Source organism: Panthera leo, chromosome D4 (genome assembly GCF_018350215.1).
Source record: "Panthera leo isolate Ple1 chromosome D4, P.leo_Ple1_pat1.1, whole genome shotgun sequence".
NCBI classification, from domain to species: Eukaryota; Metazoa; Chordata; class Mammalia; order Carnivora; family Felidae; genus Panthera; species Panthera leo.
In genome coordinates, this window is record NC_056691.1 from 73,443,134 (window position 1) to 73,465,505 (window position 22,372).

The window sequence follows — 22,372 nt, forward strand, 5'->3', positions numbered from 1 at the left end:
TGGGACCCCCCGTACTTGTCCTCCAGCGGGGAGGCTGAGGCTGAGGGAGAGGTGTTCTGTCCCAGGCCACAGAGCACATAGTGCTGGAGCTGGACAGTGGCCTCACCCTGTCCAGTCCTCCCTGGCTGTACCCCGGACCCTGCACACCTTAGACTGGTGAGGGACAGGGCGTGGTGACTGGCGGCGGGGAGAAGGCAGTGGGTTCCGCCATGACTTCCGTCCTCCTGGCTGGGGCCTGGCTTTTTTGGGAGGGTCAGCTGATGCCTACAGGCCACTGTTTCCAGGCTGCTCCAGGCAGGAGCTAAAGAAGGAGGGAAGTCTTCAGGCTGTGGAGTCAAACAGCCCCAGGTTCAAATCTCAGCTCTGTCTCCTCTTCCTGGTCCTGAGACCTCAGCCAAGTGATATCTTTCTTTGAGCTTTCATTTTCTCTTGGAAAATGGGAGTGCTAAGCGTTCATGGAGTTGTCCCAGAGATTTAAGGAGTTGCTCTATGTAGAAAGCTGTGTCCATGGCGGTGATCCTGTCATGAAGTGAAACCCAGGAGGGCCAGACAGCTGGTGTGGCCCTCAGCTGGTCATTGTGCTGCCGTGTGGCTAAGCTGAGGCTGCCTGGAGCACATGTGGCCTGTCACAGGAGAGACAGTCCCTGTGTTACTCCTCCCCCTACCTGTCACCCTTGTGCACTGATTTCTGCTGTGAGTAGGAATATCCGAACCACACAGATCTGAGAGATGGTCCATTCGCCGGGGCCATTTTACAAATGGGCTGCCTAAGGTTCCGAGAGGAGACCTCCCCACCAATGTCATCCCTTGGGCCTTCCCGCACCCCCCCCCACCAACGCCTGGCTCCCTGTGCTGAGTTGAGTTGCCTCACAGTGCCCTCTGCTGCCCACTTCTGCCTTGCTGGCTGCTCCCTGGTGACCCTGCAGGCAGACCCACAGGCCCAAGCCTGGCCTTTTCCTGGGAGGCAGAGAAGCCCTGGGTGTATCTGTGTCGGTGCCCAGAATGCTTCCAGTGAATTCTGCCTCAGCCTGGCCTGGCTTGGCCCAGGGTCATAGGTCATTCTTTGACAGTTGGGAGACAGAGGCTGCAGGCCCTCCCTGGCCATGCTTCCTTCCCCCGCTCCTCCTACAGGGACTGGCTTGGGCAGAGGCTGTCAGCGGAGGGTGCTAACCTTGTCACGCCAAGCTTCTCGCCTAGGCCAGAGGTCAGACAAGAGGGCCCCTAACATGCCTTCCAGATCCAAGATGTGATTACACCTTCTAGTCTCCTATTTTAAAAAAGCTTAAAGAAGTTATTTCCTATGTCTAAACAAATACGTGTAGCGTTTAGATCCAGTGTTTCCACAAGGTTCTACGGGGTCTGCCAGGCAGAGCCAGGTCAGAGAGAGAGCAGCCAGGCCTGGCCAGGTGGCCCCAGAAGTTGGGTCAGGACCAGTAAGAGAAACCAGACGACGCCCTGCTCATGAGAGCCCTCAATCATGGGTGGGGTCTGGAGCCAGACCTGAAATTCTGCTACTTGCCAGCTTGTGGACCCCGGGCAAGCTGCTGAGCAGTCCTGGGCCTCAGGTTCCTCAGCTGTCAACTGGGGCAAAGGACAACAAATAGCTCTTAGAATTGTTGTAAAGAAGAGTGAGATAAAGTGTGTTAAAGCACTTCAGCTCAGTGCCTGGCGCATAGTGAGTGCTCAATAAATAATAGCAATAACCACAATAGCTGATCGTCACCGAGCACCAGGCACTGTGCTCAGCACTTCATATGTATTAACTTAATTAATTCCCACAATACCCCTAGGAGGTAGGTCCAGCTATTATCCCCCATTTTACAGATAAAGAAACCGAGGCACACAGAGGGGTTGTAACTTGGCTAAGGTCAATTAGCTAATAAGTCACTGAGGTAGGATTCAAATCCAGACAGTTTAGAACAATTGACACTCTTAACCACAACTGTTATTATAGTCATAATTACACTAAGAATTATAGTTCTTATTCCAAGAGGCAGGGAGCCGCCAGTCCCTGGAGAGGCCCAGTGGGGGCTGGGCAGGCCCCAGAGATTCCTGCCTGGAGTGAAGGGAGGGCTGGTGGTTCTGGACTCTCCTCCACTTCTTCAGCAGGGAGGGCCCTGTGGAGGGGCAAGGCAGTGGGGAGATGGGAGGGAGAGGCCTCTTGTGTGCTGGGTACTGGGCAGGCCTTACTGCAGCTCCTGAAGGGGGAGCCTTGGGGCCCACTGTAGGGCTAGAAATCCGAACCCTGACTTTCTGGCTCAGTTTCTTCTCTGTCTGGCCTGCAGGTCCCCCTCAGCGCCTGGGTTTCCCTAGCTGCTCTGGGGGCCGACTCCCAGGGCCTGAGCTACCAGGCCGATCGGTGTAGGCTGGTCCCTGCCGAAGATGACCCCCTCCCAGCAGTGGAAGGAAGAGCCCATTTCCCAGCAGTGCAGAGGCTGGGGGTGCAGCGGGGCGGGAGTGGTCCCCAGGCCCATTGTGTGGGCTCGATAAAGTACGGAAGCTGAGGTTAGAATGGCAGGAAGCCCAGCGCCCGTGGCCCTTTCCCACGGGTGGGGGCTTCGGGCACAGGCGTGACTACAGCCTGTGTGCGCAACGGGGCGACAGAAGTAAGACTCACTGAGCAGTGAACGCTGGCAGCCCTGGTTACAGAGGCCACCAAGATTGGGCCACAAGGGCCTAGACTTTATCCTGGCGAATCTTCCAGCAGCCAGGGCTGTGGCTGTCACCACACCTAGGCTATGGCTAAAGAAGTCAGAGCTGAGAGGCTAAGAAACTCCTCCACAGTCAGTGGAAATAGGATCAATACTTACTTCCTGTAAACCCAAGCTCTGGGATCACACACCAGAGGTGGGTGTGTGCCTGCGTGTGCACGTACACACACGTGTTTACAACCCTGGCTGGGCAGCCACCTCAGGAAGGATGTGGCATTTCCTCTGAGTCTTTTACTGAGAGTATTCAAAATGTGCCCTGTCCTTACATTTGAGTAGCAGCATCCTCTGGTGGAGAAACACGGGTCTTAAATGCATACAGGCCCAGATTCCAGCTGTCATTTACACTCTGAGTGTCTTTGGGCAAGTGACTGAACTTCTCTGAGCCTCCGTTTGTGGACTTACCTTGAGTATTAACGAGATGGTATCTGGATAATGCGCATTCTGGGGTTTGGTCTGCAGTATGAGTTCCATAAACGAAGCTCTAATCCCATCCATCCATCCATCCATCCATCCATCCATCCATCCATGGGTGGGTACTCTGCTGAGGCTAGTAGCCCCCCCTGCTGGCCATATCTGGAATAAGGCCACTTTTCTTACTTGAATTAAGAGCACTTTAAGAATTAGCCCGTCTGTATTTTACAAATGAGGGAACTGAGGCCCAGGGTGGGGCTCCTGAGGAGTCAGAGCTGAAGTCCACACCTGGTAGCATGCTGTCTTGTCTTGGGACATAGTGTCCATGCCCAGCCCGCTCTGAGTTCTAGCGCCTCTCCCATCCCAGAACATTTCCTGGGCTCCTGCCCTAGGGTGGCACTGTTGGGGCCCTGGGTTTCCCCTGGAGGAAGATGGACAAGCACCAGCAGGGCAAAGGGAACAGAGGACAGCCCTGGTAGCGATGGTGGAAATCTGGAGGGGTCGGGAGAAGAGGAATGACAGACCGGAAGGAGATGAGAATTGGCGGGGCAGGAGGGAGAGGAGAGAGGGCATTCCAGGACGGGGGGGGGGGGGGGGGGGGGGGGGGACACAGCACAGGCAAAGGGGAGGGAAAGGGTGGGGGGTGCGAAGTGTGGGCCCCAGTGGAGCAGTGGGGGATAAAGTTGCAAGCCGTGATTTAGGCAGTGAGGGCCTCAAGACTCATTGTTCTCAGTCTGCTTTCCTTCTCTTGATTCATTCATTCACCTGACAAATACTTGTTGTGCTTCAAATGTGTGCCAGGCCCGTGAAGGTGATCCAGATGGACAGAGGGCTTGCTTTTGAGAACTCACAGTCAAGCAGAGGGGACAGATTTAGAAAAAGCCATTTCAAATATGATGGGGACCCCAAAAGGTGTGCAGGGGGCACACCCTTGGTCTAAGGGTGCTCCCCGGGTGAGGAGGCATTTAAGGGGCCTACCCAAGGTCTAAGTCTTTCCTGAGGCTGGGTCTTGGGAGTAAAGGGAGATGGGAGGGTCACAAAAACGTCTCCCATGGAAGGTATAGCACATGCAACGCCTGAGGTGACAGGGCAGGTCAGGTGAAGACATTCCATTTGCCTGGAGGGCAGGGTCAAGGAGGTTGCCGGAGCAGGGGTCAGGCTGGAGAGATAACTGAAGGAATTGTAACTGATGTTAAAATGCAACTTTCTACCCAGACCCTGTGCATCATGTTACGGAGTCTGAATGTTACCCTGGGGGCACCGGGGAGTCATGGAAAACTTTAAGGCAAAAGTGGTTCTCTCAGGCTTGTGCAACAATTCACTTTACACACTGCCAACCAATCTCAGGTCTCTGTCAGACCTCAGAATCCTGAGTTAGTCATTATGATCTCAATTTTGAAATTAAGAAGCAGAGGCTCACAGAGGGACAGCGAGTGGCTGAGTCACACTGCAGAACGCCTGCTGTAGCCCTGCTCTCCAGTCTGCCCTACTGCCTGCCGTGATTAAGCGCCACGTCTCTGGCTCTGCCATTCGGGCTGTGTCTTTGGCTTCTCCCCTGCAGCCTGGGTTCTTAGTTGCACCAGGGGGAGACGCCTTTGGCTGGGGGATCTGCCAAGCCAACCGTACTTCATGGACAGGCCGTTCCCAGTAATGGGTCTCCCTGTCCCTCACCTGAGGGGTGGGGGCTTTGCAGGAGAGGGGTGGCATGGCTGGCAGGAGCTCTTGGATCCCTGAGCCTGTCTTTGCTCAGGCAGCAGCCTTCGGATGCCCAGACTGTAACGTGTCTATCTTTCTTCCACAGATGAGTGGGGCTGACGCAGTTGGGGATGACGATGAAGCCTCTCGGAAGAGAAAGAGCAAAAACCTGTACGTTGCAAAGATCATGATCCTCAACCTTGCAATCAGGGAGGCTCCCCAACCCCCTTTTCCTCCTCTATCCTCAAACTTGCCTCTCCTCCACGGGTCCAGGTGGGGAGAAGGGGCTGTGTCCAGTCCTTCCCTAGACAGACACCAGTGAACAAGAGGATCTTAGGACTTAGCAGTGGCCCCAGGGTAGGGTCACGAGGGTCCTGAGCATCCGGCACTGCCCTCAGCATTCATGCGAGTGATGCAGTGTGCTGATTCAGTACCTGGAAGCCCCAAGGAGCCAAGCAGAGGCAACCAGCCAGGTTGTCCTGGCCCTGGCCCAGCCTCTGAGTCAAGCAGTGGCTGAGTGCCCTTGACAAGTTCTTTGCTGCCTCTGAGAAAGGACTGAACCGACAGTTTACTGGGATTCCCCCCTTTTCCTCCTAAGCCCTTGAATGCTAGCTGTCTTGGGAATTACCAGGAGGTGGCGCTGCTGGTCTAGGTAGCAAAGCCCACACTCCCCAGCCTTTCTGGTCACACTCGCCTTACACTTCCGTTTTGGAGGTTTGTTAGAGGTGCCAAATAAATGAACAGGGTGTATGTGCGTTCTCCTTGGGCCTCCTTGTACACCTGGGTCCAAAGCCCTGGAGACTAGGGGGAGGGATGGAGAGAAGGCAGTGGGTCACATGGAGGCCCCCAGAAGGAGCCCCCCCTCCCCTCTAGGTCTGGTAGTACCCACCATTATTTACCAGTGGGGTCTGGGGGAGGAGACAGGAGTCTTCCCAGATGCCTCTGGCAGCCTTTTCCCCGGCCTCCACTTTGGCTCGTGTCCACTACCCGAGAAACTCTTTCTTTTCAGCTCCTTTGCCCTCTCCAGGTTCCTGTGCAACTGTAGGCTTCTCTCACTCTGCAGCCAGGAACAGTCACGCCTTCTCGGGAAGGCAAAATGCACAAAAAATAGCCCTTTGCACCCACCATTGGGTCCAGGTATCACCAAAGCCACTGTGGGTGTTGCTCCTGGGGGGGATGCAGTAGGGGGCAGTAGGGGTGGCCACCTGGGGGTGCTGGAGCCATCTTGGTCCACCAACACTAGCCTTGCTTTGGGGTGGGCGCTCTCTGCCTTTGAATGCCTGAAGCTCACATAATCGAGGACTCTTAGAATCTGAGATAGCAACAAAAATAACTAATATTTATTGTGCCAGGCACTGTTCTGTGTGTATTCCATATATTATCTAATTTAATCTTTACCAGTATTTTAAAAAAATTTCTTAATGTTTTATTTTATTTTTGAGAGAGAGAGAGAGAGAGAGAGAGAGAGAGTGCAAGCAGAGGAGGGGTAGAGAGAGAGGGAAACACAGCATGTGAAGCAGGCTCCAGGCTCTGACCCTGTTAGCACAGAGCCCGGACACGGAGCTCGAACTCGTGAACCGCAAGATAATGACCTGAGCCGAAGTCTGACTGAGCCACCCAGGCGCCCCTCTTTACCATTGTTTTTATTTTACGTTTCCTTTTTTTCTTACCCTATCTTACAAATGAGTAAATTGAAGCAGAAAGAAGCTAAGTTATTTGTCCTAGGTCACGCAGCAAGTAAGTGGTAGAGCGGGGATCTGAAACCTGGCGTGCTGGGGCTAACAATAGAAATAGAAATACATAGGTATTTTTTCTTCAGAACCTCCTCTATTGAAGCTCCGAAGGAGGTTCACGGCAGCCCTGCAAGGTAGTCTTTGAGCCCCTAGAGATGAGAGCCCAGGCCCCAGAGCCCACCCCTTCCATGTCTTCATGGCTCCGATTGGAGGAAAGCGTTCTTTTAGATTCCTCTTATGGGTCCCTATTCTGCCTTCTGGACCCACGTGGGGACACGTGGCGCCTCTCTGAGCCCTGCCATCCTGTCAGACAGAGCACTATGCCCCAGGAAGTCACGTGCTGGCACCCAGTCTCCCGGGTTTGCTGAGGGCCCCAGTCCTCGCCCAGACGCTGCCAATCCCTGGACTCCTTGGCCTTAGCTCACGGCTGAGACCTGCCAGAGCAGCGTCCCCAGCCCTGGGCAGCTGCCCAGGACCCTCAGGACACTGTGGGCCTCAGCTCTAGTCTGAGCATTTTTGCCCTAGGCAATGTGCTTAAAACTCTATGTGCAGTTACAACCCTAAGCAGCTGGTAGGTACTACAATCATTGCTTTTTGATGGATGAGAAAATTCGACATTCTGAGAGGTCAGGTAACTTGACAAAGAGCACACGGTTGGTAACCTCGGTTGGTAACCTCTGGAGCCGGGATTTGAACCTGAGGCTGTGTGGCTCCAGAATCTCACACTTAACCTCCACAGGGTACCACCTCCCTTAACGCCTTACACAGAGTGTCCCGTAGGCCTTAATGCTACTTTAAGCTGGAATAACTGCAGAAATGTAATTACTACAAACTTACAAACACCAGTCTGAAAGTTGAATTATTTTTTTTTTTTTTTTTACTGTTTACTTATTTTTGAGAGAGAAAGAGAGGAAGGGTCAGAGAGGGAGACACACACACACACACACACACACACACACAGCATGTGAAGCAGGCTCCAGGCTCTGAGCTGTCAGCACAGAGCCCGACGCGGGGCTTGAACCGCAGACTGTGAGATCATGACCTGAGCCCAAGTCGGACGCTTAACCGACTGAGCCACAAAAGTTGAATGATTTAAATTCCTTTTACGCTTAGGTAGCATTGTGATTTTGCCAATGCATTCTTCATTTTAACTTTTGGTTTCAAGTCAGGATTTTTTATATTTAGAAGGACAGAGACCAAAAATGAAAAATGTTAAAGTTTATCATTCAAAATTCACAAAACTGAATGTGTGTTAAACAAGTTACATTAATTAAAATCCCAAATGACATTTTTGAAAGTTTATAGGATTTGTACGTCTGAAGTTATTTGAGCTTAAGTTTGTACTAAGACTTTTGGGGCATCGTGCATATTGGTGGCGGCTTGTATCCAAAGCCCACGACTGAGGCTGAGGCCAGCTGCCAGGAGCTCTTCTCCTGGAGGTGCCCGATGGCACCGATGGTGCCTGGGGGTCTAGGGACAAGGGGGGCACACTGGAGCATGGGACATTTAACCCCTTTCTTGCCAGCAGCTTTGCCCAGCTGCCTCCTGGGGGAGTGGCCAGACTAAAAATGATTCCTGGCTAAAAATAGCCAGTCCAGCCACCCCGGTGGGCAGAGCCTCCCGTCCCTCCCTCCCGGCAATTTGCTGACTTGTTTTCTCCTCCTTCCCCTGGCGCTGCCATGGCAACGGGGAGGCCGGTCACAAATAACTGGGTCTGGCTCTCCGCCGGGCGGGCCCCAGAGGCCGCCCCTTGCAGACACATGCCCCTTTCACGGGCTCCCTCTCAGGGTTGGCCGGGAGGGATATTTTTTTTTCCGCTCCCCGTCCTGGGCCCTCCCATTTCCTGGCTCCTCCCGTCTGAGTCCCAGCCCGGCCTGCGCCCGGGAGCCCAGTCCTCCGGCCGAGATCGCGGCGAACGAGCGCTCGCTCGGCTGGCGGCAGCCCGCGGCACCGTCGCTGCCCGGCGCCCAGGACGCAGGCCTGGGGGCAGGAGCCTGGGGGGCGCTCCCCGCGGACGACCCCGGGCCCCAAGGTGGGGGGCCCCGCGGAGATGCTCCGAGGCATGTACCTCACGCGCAACGGGAACCTCCAGAGGCGGCACACGATGAAGGAGTAGGTGCCTCTCACCCCAGCGCATGCCTTTCCTGCCCTGCATTTGCCGGGGCTGAGTGTGCCAGGCTGACCGACCCCCTTCTCTGCTTCTGCCCCCAGAGCCAAGGACATGAAGAACAAGCTGGGCATCTTCCGGAGGAGGAACGAGTCCCCTGGGGCCCAACCTGCGGGCAAGGCGGACAAAATGGTGAAGTCATTCAAGTAGGTCCCCCCCCCCCCCCCCCCGACCCCCGTGACCCCTCAGGCACTCGCTGGTCCCTGCTGGTCCCCGGGGAAGCAGGGCTGGTGGCCGGCTTAAATGCACAGGGCTTTTTGGCTGGACCCAGCTCTGGGGTGGATGGAGGCTCTCTCAGAGAGCCTGGCACCTGGCAAGCAGCAGCCCTCACCCGGAGCAGCTGCTCTGGGAAGAACAGCCAGGCAGGGACAGAGGTGGGAGCTGGAAGTGGTGCCGGCCCACGGAAGCGGGGTGGGCCCCCCTTCTGGGCTCCTCAGCTGGGCTGGCCACTGCCCGGCCCGAGGGCAGCCGACAGAGTGCCCCCAGCCCCAGCCACCCCACTTCCCCAAAACCTCCCGGTGCCTCACTGTGTCCCTTCCCTCCCCCCCTCAGGCCCACCTCAGAGGAAGCCCTCAAGTGGGGTGAGTCCTTGGAGAAGCTGCTGCTTCACAAATGTAAGTGGGGGCCGGCCGGCCTGCTCCCCTCCCCGTGTTACCTCCCTCCCTCTTCTCTTTGCTCCTCTCCCAGACCCAGAGACTGAGGCTGGTCCCAGAGAGGTCGCCTTTCCCTCTCTGCTGGGTCCCCCTAGGGGCCTCTGCTGTCGGGAGAGGCCCTTGGGCTGGCCTCGGCGCCGGCTTCTGCCAGCGCTGCCCTGGCCACGGGAGCTGGCATTGCCTGCCAGAGGCCACTGGGACCTGTGTGTTCAGACCCGGAGTCCCAGAGTAACAATAAACATTTCCACGTACCCAGGGCTTACGCTGGGCCAAATGTGCCCCGCGTCTCGTGGGCAGGATCCCCTCTGATCCTCGCAGGGCTCCAGGAAATAGACTCGTGACCCCCACTCTACAGATGAGGGAGCTGAGGCACTAGACAGGGGAGACATCTGGCCAAAGCTCCCAGAGAGGCAGAGTGGCAGGGGTGGGTCCATGGCCCTGGGCCCCTGGCTCTTGGAAGCGGTTATCTTACTAAGCTCTGCACCCTAAAGGCCCCTGGAGGGGAAGCTGGGTGGCCAGAGGGCAGAAGTAGCTGGTTCTGCTTCTCACAAAGGGCCTGGGCTTCTCCTCACAGATGGGTTAGCAGTGTTCCAGGCCTTCCTTCGCACCGAGTTTAGTGAGGAGAACCTGGAATTCTGGCTGGCATGTGAGGACTTCAAGAAGGTCAAGTCACAGTCCAAGATGACAGCCAAGGCCAAGAAGATCTTTGCTGAGTACATTGCGATCCAGGCGTGCAAGGAGGTAAGGCCTCAGGCCGGGCCCTCAGGATCCCCATCCCCATCCCCATCCCCAGTGGCCTCTCAGTGATCGTAGGTACCTGGCAGCCTCAAGGAGCTCAGGAAGAAGAGGCCAGAGTGACCTTCGGGGACCATGTGTCCAGGGTGCAGAGGAAGCAGACAGGGGCCCTGGGAAGAACAGAAATGGTCACTGCCCAGGCACCGGTGTGGCAGGCACCTGCTAAGCCCTTTATGTGTGTGCTCTTTTATTTAACCTGACGACAACCTGTAATGGGTTTAATATTCTCTTCATTTTAAAAATGAGGAGACAGTCTCAGAGAACCTAGTCAGAGTAACCCACACCTACGGAGTGCTGACTGAGTGCTAGACGCTGCGTGCAGAGTCACAGTGGACGATCTATCGATTTAATCCGTATCTATTCAGCATGGATGACCTTGCTTAGTCTTCAATGCTCTTTGAGGGACAGACTGTTCTTCCTAGCCTGCAGACGAGTCAACGGGACTCAGAGCACTTAGATGACTCGCTCAGGGTCACACACCTAGGTGTGGCGCTGCCGGGATTCGAACCAGGCAGTCGGACCTTAGAGGGGGTGTCCGCAGGCCCTATACACTACCAGCCCTACAATGAGTGACCGAGCCACGACTTGAATCGCTGACCTGAGGGCCTCCACTCTGAGCCTTAAGACGTGGAGCAGAGGGGCTCGGAGGTGAGAGGCTGGGTAGGTCACGTTCCTGGCCCTCCGCCCCCAGGATCGCCCCCCTGCAGGTAGACCTGAGCGCACTGCCCTTCGCCTCCGCAGGTAAACCTGGACTCCTACACACGGGAGCACACCAAGGACAACCTCCAGAGCGTGACCCGGGGCTGCTTCGATCTGGCGCAGAAGCGGATCTTCGGGCTCATGGAAAAGGACTCGTATCCGCGCTTCCTCCGCTCCGACCTCTACCTGGACCTCATTAACCAGAAGAAGATGAGTCCCCCACTTTAGGGGCTGCCAGAGTAGAGCTCGGTGTTCACATCAGGCGGGCTGGGCCCCCTTCCCACCTGCCTCTCTCCCCCTGCGACGGAGGGGGCAAGCAAGCCCCCGGAGGCTGTGTCTCCGGACGGACAGACGGACATTCAGACGAGAGGCCTGGACCGAGAGAGGCCCGGGCCACTGGAGGAGAAGAAGGACCGGCCCCGTTGGGTCCTCACTGCCCCGGTACGAGGGGGCCCAAGGGCCCTGGCAGGTCAGGGGCCCTGGCTGAGCCAGATCCGGAGCTGCTGCTCTGTGCTGCAAAGACTCAGCATTGACCAAGTTCCTTAAAGAACTGGCTGATGGGGCAGGGGGCCTGGCTGTGGGCTCCAGCGCTCTCCTTAGGGGCCACTGGGGCTGCAGCTCAGACCCTCACCTTGAGTTTTATTTATTTAAACAGTAGTCGGATGCTTGGCACGTTGTCCTGTAATAGGAAATTTTTGCCTCATCAGTGTTCCTAATTTACAAGTGCAATATTTTAACCAATGCCTTGTGAAAAGCCACCTTGCAGAGAGGGTGGACCCCACTTTCCAGTTTCGGGCACCAGTGGTGGCAGCTGGGTCTTCCGGACTGATGAGGCCTGGAGGGGTGGGTGCCGCCGTGTGACCTCGCACAGAAATCCAGCACCTGCTGCGTGAGGTGTCCCTCAGGGGCTCTGGGAAGGCGTGGCACCCTCAGACCACACAGCAGCCAAGTTCTGGAGCAAATAAAAGGCCTGTGTTATTTCTCGTTCTTGACCCTTTCTGGGTGTTCCCGGGTTTGAGCTTTCCCAGGGTCACTGGGGCTGGGAGGGTCAGAACGGCTTCTGTCTCGCCATCACCCGCCTCCCATCCCAGAGCCACACGATACACCGGTGATTGCCCCTCCCTGACAGGGTGCCTCCCTGGGCCGGACACTCGGCCATGCTTGTCCTGTTTACCATCTCATCTTCTCCACAAGCCTGGGAGGTGAGGGTTATGCCCATTTCACAGATGAGGAGACTGAAGCACAGGCAGGTGGGGTGACTTGTCCAAGGTCACACAGCTGGCAAGTGGCAGACGTTTCTGCGTGGGCCCAGCTGGCTATAAAACCTGTACTCTGGATTGCTGTCCTCTACTCGCCACAGAGTGGAGTCCCAGCCTGGCCACCAACTGGCGAAAGCCCTTCATTTTTCTGCCCCCCGCCCCTTACCCTGAGGTTCTAGTGGGACTTTCGGGTGGCACAGGGCTTGTTGGTGGAGGTGGATGAGGCCGGGCGTGGGCAGGCCGATGCATGCCTTTAGGATAGAAGGCAGAGCTGGGCAGGTGACGAGGAACAGGGATTACAGAGAGTCCCTCTGTGTCCCTGGGGAAGGCTTCCCACTCTGTGCCTAATGGGAGATGCAAATTTAGGAAAGGCCCTGTCCAAAGCTGCACTTCACCGGAGGCCCTGGACCGCTTGCCTGGGGGAGGTAGAAGGGAGCCTGGAACCCAGGCCAAGCTGATGCCAAAGCCGCCCCCACATGCCACCTGCCAGGGTCTGGGGCGCAGGGGCCTGGACATGGCCTGGAGTGGGGACTGGCCCAGCTGGGCTGGCTTTGATGAAGCCGGACGGAATTGGTGCAGGAGGGGCTGGGCCCCATCTCCCTGGATCTGTTCCCTGCCCGGGGTCCTGGGTTCACATCTGCCCGCCGTAAGTTGGAGACACAGAGGACACAGGGCTGTGTGGTCAGTCTCCTCCCTGCCTCCCCTCGCTGTTTTTCCCTGGAGGCCTAACCTGGGGCCAGGCATACAGTAGGTGCTCAGCACACGTTGTACAGCCTTCTTTTCTAGTACTGGAGTGTGAGCTCTTCCAGGAGTGGAGCTGGGTCTTCTTCAGGCACCAGGGCCTGGCATTGGACCTGGCCTGAGCCCTGTTTGGCCTCGTAATCAGTGAAGAGCTTTCCCACCACGGAGCCACCTCAAGGTTTCTAAAAGGACGGTGAGGGGCAGAGATGTGCCTCTAACTCAGAGCAAGGGCACCTCGCAGATGGCATCCGGGTCTGAGATTGGGGGTCTGACAGCTGGGAAAACAGGCCCAGAGAGGACCACAATACCGCTCCTGTTCCTCCCACGATGGCCAGCAGGCAGAGCTGGCAGCCGACGGAGCCCTGGACTTGAGTCTCAGCCTGGCCCGACTTCTCTGGTGCCCTCCACTTGGAGGAGACCCTGTGCCCCTGAAGAGCCTCACCTTCCCCTTTCTTCGGGTTCCAGGGGTTTAGCCTTGGGCCAAGCCCTCCACCTTCCCACCCCCGAGTTGCCATGGAAACCGAAGTCCCGGAGAGCAAAGTCAGGCAGATGGAATTCTCATTTCGGAAGGCCCCATTGCCTGGTTCCATTACTCACACTGGGTCCCTTGGCCCAGAGAGGCTTTGACTCCGCTGAGCAGCTGGATGGCCCACTGGAAAGGTGCCTGGATCCCCCTGCCCTGGGCCCTGACTGGGCTCCCTGGGGACCTTGGGCACAGCCCTCTCCACTGAGGCCTCAGTCCCCTCACGATATAGTGGGCTGTCCCCCACTTTTTTTTTTTTTTTTTAACATGCAAGGAAGGATCAGGCCCCTTGCTTTCTGTCTGGCAGTCCCAGGCTGCTCAATGTGGGACATGAAGGCTGTGAGGTCATTAGGTCCAGGTCTCTTCCCATTCTACAGATGGGAAGACTGAGGCAGAGGGAGGCGCAGTGCTGCATAGAGGCGAAAGGCCCAGGCCCTGGCTCCATTGCTTACTACTAGATGTAAATCTTGGAAAAAATCACGCAGCCTCTCTTCGCCTCAGTTTTCTCATCTCTAAACTGTGCGTATTGGCAGCTTTCCCAGAGCTTCGGTGACTAAGGGAGGTCATGCCTGCAGCAAGTTTAGCCCACAAGCACGGGGATGTGTTCCTTCAACGCAAGCTGCTGTTAGTGACATCATTATTCAGGGTTCCAGGGGGGTGGCAACGCTCATGCTAAAGTTGTCCAGGCCGGGACTCTACCCTGATCGGTGCGGACAGGGAGCCTTTAGCCTCAGGCCCCAGATCTCTGTCCTTCCAGGAACATTTAGCTAGAGGACAAAGCCAGCCAGTTCCAGGGAGTGTCAGAAACAGCCTGTCCTCACACCACTGCCCAGCCGGCCTGACTGGGAGCACTTGGGGTCAGCCTGCAGATGGGGTTTGAAGGGTGGAAAGGGGAGAGGGCACGGTAGGGCAGTGGCTCTCCACTGGATGCCGGTGGGACGACACTCAGCATTGGCCTGCCTATGGCCCGGTCCCTCCAGCTCTTGGCCTCTTGGCCTCTTGGCCTCGCTTGGGGCAGATGTGGCCTCCCCGGCTCTCCAGCTGGGAAGAGACCATCTGGTCTAAACGGCTGACTCATGCTTGAGTCCCTTCTTGGGTCTCTGCTTGCATCTCCCCTGTGACAGGGAGCTCATTATCTTCCAGAGCAGCTCAGGAGGGCCTGGGAGCCCCTGGCGGTTCTAAAGTTCTTTCTCTGTGAAGCCAGGATCCTGGGGCTTGGTGGGGTAATGGGGGCAGGTCAGTCAGTAGTAGCCCCCGTGGGTCGTCCGCCCCGGGAGCCCCCTACTCGCTCCCCGATTCTCCGGCTTCATTTTTCTCTGCTCCCCACACCCTCACTAAACTCCTCTGCACTCCCCACCCCCATGTCTCTGCCTTGGTCCTCTAGTTCCTCCTGTCCCCTCCCTAGGTCCCCTTCACTGATATCCTACTCTAGAAAGTCTCCGCAAGTCACCCCTCTGCTCCCCTCCTCTCCCTCAGTGCTCTCGTGCCCTCAGGCAACAGACCCTGGGCCTCAGACAAGTGCTCTCTGAGCTGTTCTTTGGCTTATAATCGGCACCATCTGTGAAACATCTGACTCTGCCTATCCTCTCCCTGGCAGGGCCCAACAGGAGGAAAGGGGGTGCCCTGGGCCCCCTGCCGCCAGGGTGCCCGTTTCTTGGGTTGGAGGAAACGGTGGGGGGGGGGGGGAGGGGGTGGTGAGGAAGAGCTTCAGGGCTAGTCCGGGCCTGCTCGGCACGGATGAGAGTGAGGGTAGCTAGGGTTGGGGGAGAGGGCAATGCCAGTTGCAGATAAAAAGTAGTAGCTACTGGGGCGCCTGGGTGGCTCAGCTGGTTACACCTCTGACTTTGGGTCAGGTCATGATCTCACTGTTCGTGAATTCGAACCCGGAGTCGGGCTCTGTGCCGACAGCTCAGAGCCTGGAGGCTGGTTCGGATTCTGTGTCTCCCTCTCTCTCTGCCCCTCCCCCGCTCACGTTCTGTCTCTCTCTCTCAAAAATAAATAAACACGAAAAAAATTAAAAAAAAAAAAAGTAGCTGCTGGCCACCCAGGGGCACACACCAAGGGCATTCTATGCCTTATCTCCATCAGTCCTCACAGCAGGCCTGGAGGAGTTCAGAGTGTTGTTTTCCTTTCACAGATGAGAAAGTTAATGTTCAGGGAAAGTGGAAAGGTATGTTGTGGCTGAGCAGAGACTGGAACCCCAGTCCCTCGTGGCGGGCAGCCTCGCCTCCGGCCGGTCAGAGGGAATTCATGGACAGCACAGGTTCTCCTGGTCTTGAGGGTGAAGCTTTCCTAAGGAAGGACAGGAGCTTAAATGTGTGGGGATGTCTGGTCCTGAGCCGAATCCCAGTCTTCAGTAGAGCTTTTGATAAATTGCCTTACCTCTCCGAGCCTCCGTCATCTCATCTATAAAATGGGAATAGTAAATCCCACCTAATGGGTCTCAGGGGGACTCAGTGAGATAAGGAATACGTGTAAACCCTTAGCACGGGGCCAGCCGCAGAGGGGGTGCCTCACGTAGGCAGATGGAGGGGGGCCCTGGGCTGCCACTGAACATCAAGAGGTGAGGTCAGGCTAAGGAAGCAGCTGTGCGGGAGGAAGCCGCCCCCCATCGGCTCGACAGGCAGTTTTTAAGACAAGGCCACCAGTGACTCAAAGACAAGGGCAGGGCCACAAAAGGGTGGGATTGGGCCCCAGGGTCAGTGGGCTCAGCAGAGTCCTGCTTGCCGTTTGAGGAGCAACCTGAGTAGCACCCATATAGGCGGGCAGCTGGCCTGTCCCAAACCCGTGTGTGACCTTGTATGAGGCCCCTCCTCTCTCCTGGTGGTTTCTTCCGGGAAACAAGGAGAACCAACTTTCCTCCTGCCTGAGGACCTTCTGAAGGGGCAGATGGCGCTTTGTGCGATGCGAGGGGCTAGAATCCAGGCCAGGTGTGTCTGCGTATGGTGGGGGGTGTGGGGAGGGTTGTCAGGACTACAAACAGAGTCTAGCCACTTCCGCCCTAGAGGGGGAACTAGAAGGACTGACTGGGATGGAGCGGTCTATTTGCCACCTGCCCTGGAGTCCCTACGGGTTCATGCCGCTCGGGACGCGGCCGCCCATGACCTCTAGCCGGGCTGAGTGGAGGAAGCTTGTGCCAGCTATTCGCACGTTCGTTCCCTTGAGGTAAAGTCCACACCTACCCCACCTCTGTCTCACACACGCACCCCAAGCCCAGGCCAGAGCAGCCCCGTCCAGGGGCCGAGCTCAGTTTGCAAAGGCAAAGCTCACAGTCCCCGGAATTGCGGGAAGGAAACCAGCAACCCAGGGTCTACTTCTGCGGCCAGTTTATGGTAGGTCCCTTCCTTCACTGGGCCATGACCTTCCCCATCTGAAAAATGGGTGGGGGACATTCCAAGTTCCCTCAAGGAGCCATCTGCCTCTGACACCTTAGGTCGTATTTGCCTCTCCCTCTGAGGTGCTCTTGCAGCAAAGAACTGGCCCGATCCCCGGAATCTGTCCCATCACAAGGCAGCAGAGGACGGTGATGAGGAACATGGGCTTCAGAGGCCAACAGACCTGGGCTCGAAGAATGCTTTCAGTTAGACGAACCAAAAAATTGCGTAATTACATCATTTGGGTAACGGATATATAAGGAAGTTATTGTAAAACAGGTCATATCACGAAAAGTGGTTTATTTACAATATTAAATATTTTGTGAAATTACCTATCATGTCAAAAAGAATTTCTGACAGTTTTAATTTCAATCTTATTTATTTATAAATCACATTAACAATCATCATGGTTTTATTTAGTTTGAACATTAAAATGTAAAAACTATTTGGAAAACAAACAGAACCGGAGAATTCTGTGCTTTGCATAAGGCACAAGATTTCAGCTTCTTCATCGGTCAGATGGGACTACTATGCACTTGATTGGGATTGTGTGAAGGTTAATGAAATCGGTATATGTAAAGCACACGGTGGGCATACAGATACAGTTCTCTCTTCTCTCCGAGTCCAGGCTCAGATGCTCACTTACTGTGTGACTGTGGGCAAGTCACTTAACCTTTCTGAGCCACTGTGTCCTCATCTATAAAGAGGGGATACTAATAGTTCCCACTAATGGGGTTCTTGTGAAGAATGAAAGCAGGCTGTGAGCTGTATGCATGCAGCCGTTCCAGCCTGTGTTCAGGTCCTCGAAGGTGCCACCCTCCCTTCCTGGGCTCAGATCTGCTCTGTGCACAGAAGGCTCAGCCTCTACCCAGGGGCTCACTGAAATGAAAGTGGTTTGGGTTTTCTTTTCTTTTTTTATTTTTTTTAATGTGTATTTATTTTTGAGAGAGACAGAGACAGAGACAGAGACAGAATCCAAAGCAGGCTCCAGGTTCTGAGCTGTCAGCACAGAGCCAGACGCGGGGCTTGAACCCACGAACGTGAGATCATGACCTGAGCCGAAGTCGGACGCTCAACCAACTGAGCCACCCAGGCGCCTTGGGTTTTCTTTTCAGTGTTTAACTTTGAAATAATTATATATCCCCAGGAAACTGCCGAGAAATGTCCCATGTACCCTTCACCCAGTTTCCCCCAGTAGCTACCTCTTACATAGTTATGGTACAATCTGGAAACCAGAATCTGACATCGGTACAACGTGTGTGTGTGTATAGTTCTATGTTATTTTGTCACATGTGTAGATTATGGAACCGCTGTGGAAGTGGCAACACAGAACTATGTCCCCACAAAGATATCCCTGGATACTCTTATAGTCACACCCATCCCCCACCTTCCATCCCTAACCCTTAGCAACCACTAATCTGCTCTCCATCTCTATAATTTTGTCATTTTGAGAATGTCATAAAAATGGAATCGTGCACTATGTGACCTTTCGAGATGGTCTTTCTTCACTCATCATAATGGCCTTGAGATCCATCCAAGTGGCTGCGTGTGCCAAGAGTTCGATCCTGTTTATTGCTGAGTGGTGTTCTGTGGTGTGGATGTACCACAGCTGGTTTACCCATTCACTTATTGGCGGACATTTTGGTTCTTTCCAGTTTCCATATAAAGCTGCTACCAGCAGTCATGTCGAGGGTTTTGGACACAAGTTTTCATTTCTCTGGGGTAAATGTCCAGAAGTGCAATTGCTGGGTCATGCAGTAAGTATAGGTTGGTAAGAAATTGCCACACAGTCTTCCCGAGTAGCTGTACCGTGAGAGTTCCAGTGTCTCAGCCTCTTTGCCAGCATTTCAATGTTGCCTCAGTGTTTTTTTATTGTAGCTGTTCCAATAGGTATACGGTGCCATCTCATCAGATTTTCATGTATGTTTCCCTGATGACTAGTGAACGTGAAGGTATCGGGCATCTTCTCCTGTATTTATTCTCCGTATTTCCTCGTTGGTGCACTGTCTCTTCACGCCTTTTGCTCATTTCCTAGTTAGTGTTTGCTTTTTTACTGTTTTGAGTTAGAGAGTACTTTACATATTCTGTGGATGAATCCTTCGTCGTGTGTGTGATTTGCAAATAATTTCTCTCAGTCTGCAGCTTGCCTTTTCATGCTGCTAATGCACCTTTTGCTAAGCAATAGCTTTTTAATGTCGATCAAGTTATCACTTTTTTTTTTCTTTTAGATCCTGCTTTGGGTGTTATGTCTCAGAACTTTTCACCGATTGATCCCTGGGTCTGAAGATTTTCTCCTACATTTTCTTCTACATGTTTTATAGTTTTATACTTTATAGTCCCCGTTAATTCTTGCAGAAGATGTGAGGTTAGATTGAGGTTCTTGGTGTTTTGTTTTGTGGTGTTTTAGCATAAGGATGTCCATTTGCTTTAGCACCATTTGTTGAAAAGACTATCCTTCTATTGAATTGTTTTTAAAAATTAAAAAAAAAGCTTTTTAAAAGCTTTTTTGAGATGTAACCACAAATCCTATAATCTACCTATTTAAAGTGTATAACTCAATGGTTTTTGGTATTTTCACAGAGTTGTACAACCATCACCACAATCAATTTTAGAACATTTTCGTCACCCCCTAAAAAATCTCTATGCCTATTAGCCGTCACTCCCATCTCCATAGCCCCACCTTCCTGGCTTTGAGCAACCACTAATCTACGTTCTGCCTCTACAATTTGCCTCTTCTGGACATTGCATGTAAATGAAATCATACGATATGTGGTCTTTTCTGTCTGGCTTCTTTCACTTTGCATAACGTTTTCGAGGTTCATCACGTTGTAGCATGGATCAGCTCCTCCTTTCTTTCTACTGCTTGGTCATATTCCGTTGTGTTGATCCCACGTACCGTGTAACAGATCACATTTTATTTATTTATCCATTCGTCAGTTGATGGGCACATGAGTTGTTTCTGCTCTTTGGCCGTTATGAATAGTGTTGCTGTGAACGTTCGTGTGCAAGTTTTTGTGCGGACGTATGTTCTCCGTCCTCTTGGGTGTAGACCTGGGCAGAGTCGTAAACTAATTGCTGAGTCACCAGCTCTACGCTTCACCTTTTTGAGGACCCGTGTTTCAAGCCGCACCGTTTTACCTTCCCACCAGCAGTTCGTGAGCGCTCCGACCTCTTCACAATTTTTCGGAATGCTTGTTACAGTGACTTTTTAAAAAATTTTTTTTATTTTAGGCATCTGAGTGGGTGTAACACGTTATCATGGAATTGCTTTTGCACTTTTGTCAGAAATCAGTTGGCTAGCCTTTGTCCGGGTCTATTTTTCAATTCTCTGTTCAGTTCCGCTGATCTATGTTTCTGTCCCTCCACCAATGGCATACAGTCCTGATTACTGTAGCTATATAATAAGTCTCGAAATATGTAGAGTGATCTCCCCGTTTGTTCTTTTCTTTTTTTCTTTCCAAAACTACTTTGCCTATTCTAGTTCCTTTGTGTTTCTATACACATTTTATGATAACCTTGCCTCTATCTACCAGAAGTCTTCCTGGGATCTTGATAGTAATTGTGTTAAACCTGCATTTCAGTTTGTGGAGAACTGGCATCTTTACTATGTTGAATATTGCAATTCCTGAGCCTCCTATGTCTCTCCATTTATTTAGATCTGCTTTGATTTCATTCCTCAGCACAGAGTAGTTTTCAGCACACGAGTCCCATCTGGTGAGATTTAAACCTAAGTATTTTATTCTTTTTTTTAGTGATTGTAAATGATCTTGTAAGTTGCAGTTTCCGGGTGCCTGGGTGGCTCAGTCAACTGAGCGTCTGACTCTTCATTTCTACTCAGGTAACGATCTCACAGGTCGTGTGTTTGAGCCCCACATTGGGCTTTTTGCTGACAGCATGAGGAGCCCGCTTGGGATTCTTTCTCTCCTCTTTCTCTGCTCTTCCCCTGCTCACGCTCATGCGTGCATTTTCTCTCTCTCTCTCCTCAAAATAAGCTTAAAAAATTTTTTTTAAAGTAGCAGCACATTGGAATACAGTGGATTTTTGTATGTTGACCTTGTAGCTTGTGACTTTGCTGAATTCAATAGTTCTGGGAGGTCTTTGGTAGATGCCTTGGGCTTTTCTGCATAAACAATCATGTCATCTGCAAATAGGGACAGTTTTATTTTTTCCTTTCTGATCTCTATGTCATTTATTTACCTTTCTTGTCTTATTGGGTTTTGGTCTTTCATCAGTAAGTATGATATGAGCAGTCAGTATTTTGTAAATGCTATTTGCTAAGCTATTTTATTCATGTAGCATGTTTATAAATATTTATATTTACATATATTCACAGAAGAAATTTACTTATTTATATATGAATTGCTCTTTACCCCTAATCTGCTGAAAATTTTTTTCATGAGTGGGTATTGAGTTTTGTTAAAAATTTTTTTGCATCGGGGTGCTTGGATGGCTCAGTTGGTTAAGTGTCTGACTCTCGATTTCTCCTCAGGTCATGATCTCATGGTTCACGTGCTTGAGCCCACATCAAGCCTGATGATAGCTTGGAGCCTGCTTGGGATTCTCTTTCCCTCTCTCTCTCCTCCTCCCCTGCTCACACTTTGTCTCTCTTTCAAAATAAATAAACATTTAAAACAAAACAATTTTTTTGCATCTAACAAACACAAAAACTTTTTGTTTTAATTTTTTAATGTTTATTTATTTTCGAGACAGAGACAGAGAGAGACAGAGCACGAGCAGGGGAGGGTCAGAGAGAGAGGGAGACATAGAATCCAAAGCAGGCTCCAGGCTCTGAGCTGTCAGCATAGAGCCCGATGCGGGCTCAAACCCACGAGCTGTGAGAACATGACCTGAGCTGAAGTCAGATGCTTAACCGACTGAGCCACCCAGGCGCCCCACAAACACTTTTTTTGATTCAATTGGTATGATCATCTGACATTTCTTGTCTACCTGTGAATATGGGAGATTACACTGGCTGATTTCCAAGTACAGAGCCAGTTTTGCATCCCTAAGATAAACTTCATTTGGTAGTGGTGTATAATGTTTTAATATGTAGCTGAATTGTTTGCTAATATTTTGTTAAGGATTTGTGCTTTGCATCCATGAGAACTACTGGTCTGTTTTCCTTTTCTGTGCTGTCTCTGGTTTGGGGGTCAAGGTAATACTGACTTCCCAAAATGAATTGGGGAGTGCTCCCTTCTCTGTTTCTAGGACAGATTGTATAGAACTGGTGTTTTTCTTTCAGATTCAAGTGTATTTTAAGCCGCTGTTTGCAACTTGTCTGCTATTGTCCCATTGGCCAAAACAAGTCCCGTGGCTGTGGCCCATGGAGACAACAGGAGGGACTGTCTACCTCCAGTGGGCGGAGATGCAAACTCACAGGGCAGAGGGAGTGGGTACTGGGAAGGGAGAAGACATTTCACCCCACTAAGCTCTTTACTCCAGGCTGTAAGCACCCACTGGCCAGTGCATGCTGGGCCTTCCTGGAACCCGCGTCTGCCTGACTGGACCCTCCCAGCAGGGGCTTTTGGATGCTGTCTGTGCATATAGGTACACTGGATTTAAGCACAGTGTATAAATCAAATCCCCAGTGTGGAAATGACAAAAGACCTTC

General features: G+C 52.9%; 1 protein-coding gene across 10 annotated transcripts in view; it reads left to right on the forward strand.

Annotated features, from left to right (window-relative positions):
* Positions 1-11,848, forward strand: part of RGS3 (regulator of G protein signaling 3) — a 139,400-nt gene extending 127,552 nt beyond the window's left edge. For 9 of the 10 annotated variants that reach the window (XM_042913214.1, XM_042913216.1, XM_042913215.1 and 6 more), the window contains 5 exons: positions 4,924-4,988; positions 8,762-8,863; positions 9,270-9,331; positions 9,945-10,111; positions 10,907-11,848. In XM_042913214.1, coding sequence (XP_042769148.1) covers positions 4,924-4,988; positions 8,762-8,863; positions 9,270-9,331; positions 9,945-10,111; positions 10,907-11,092 — 582 coding nt within the window. In that variant the 3' untranslated portion in view covers positions 11,093-11,848. Of the gene's footprint in view, positions 1-4,923; positions 4,989-8,477; positions 8,663-8,761; positions 8,864-9,269; positions 9,332-9,944; positions 10,112-10,906 lie in introns of those variants that run through there. The other variant, XM_042913226.1, reaches the window with a different exon arrangement.
* The last annotated feature ends 10,524 nt before the right edge of the window (positions 11,849-22,372 follow it).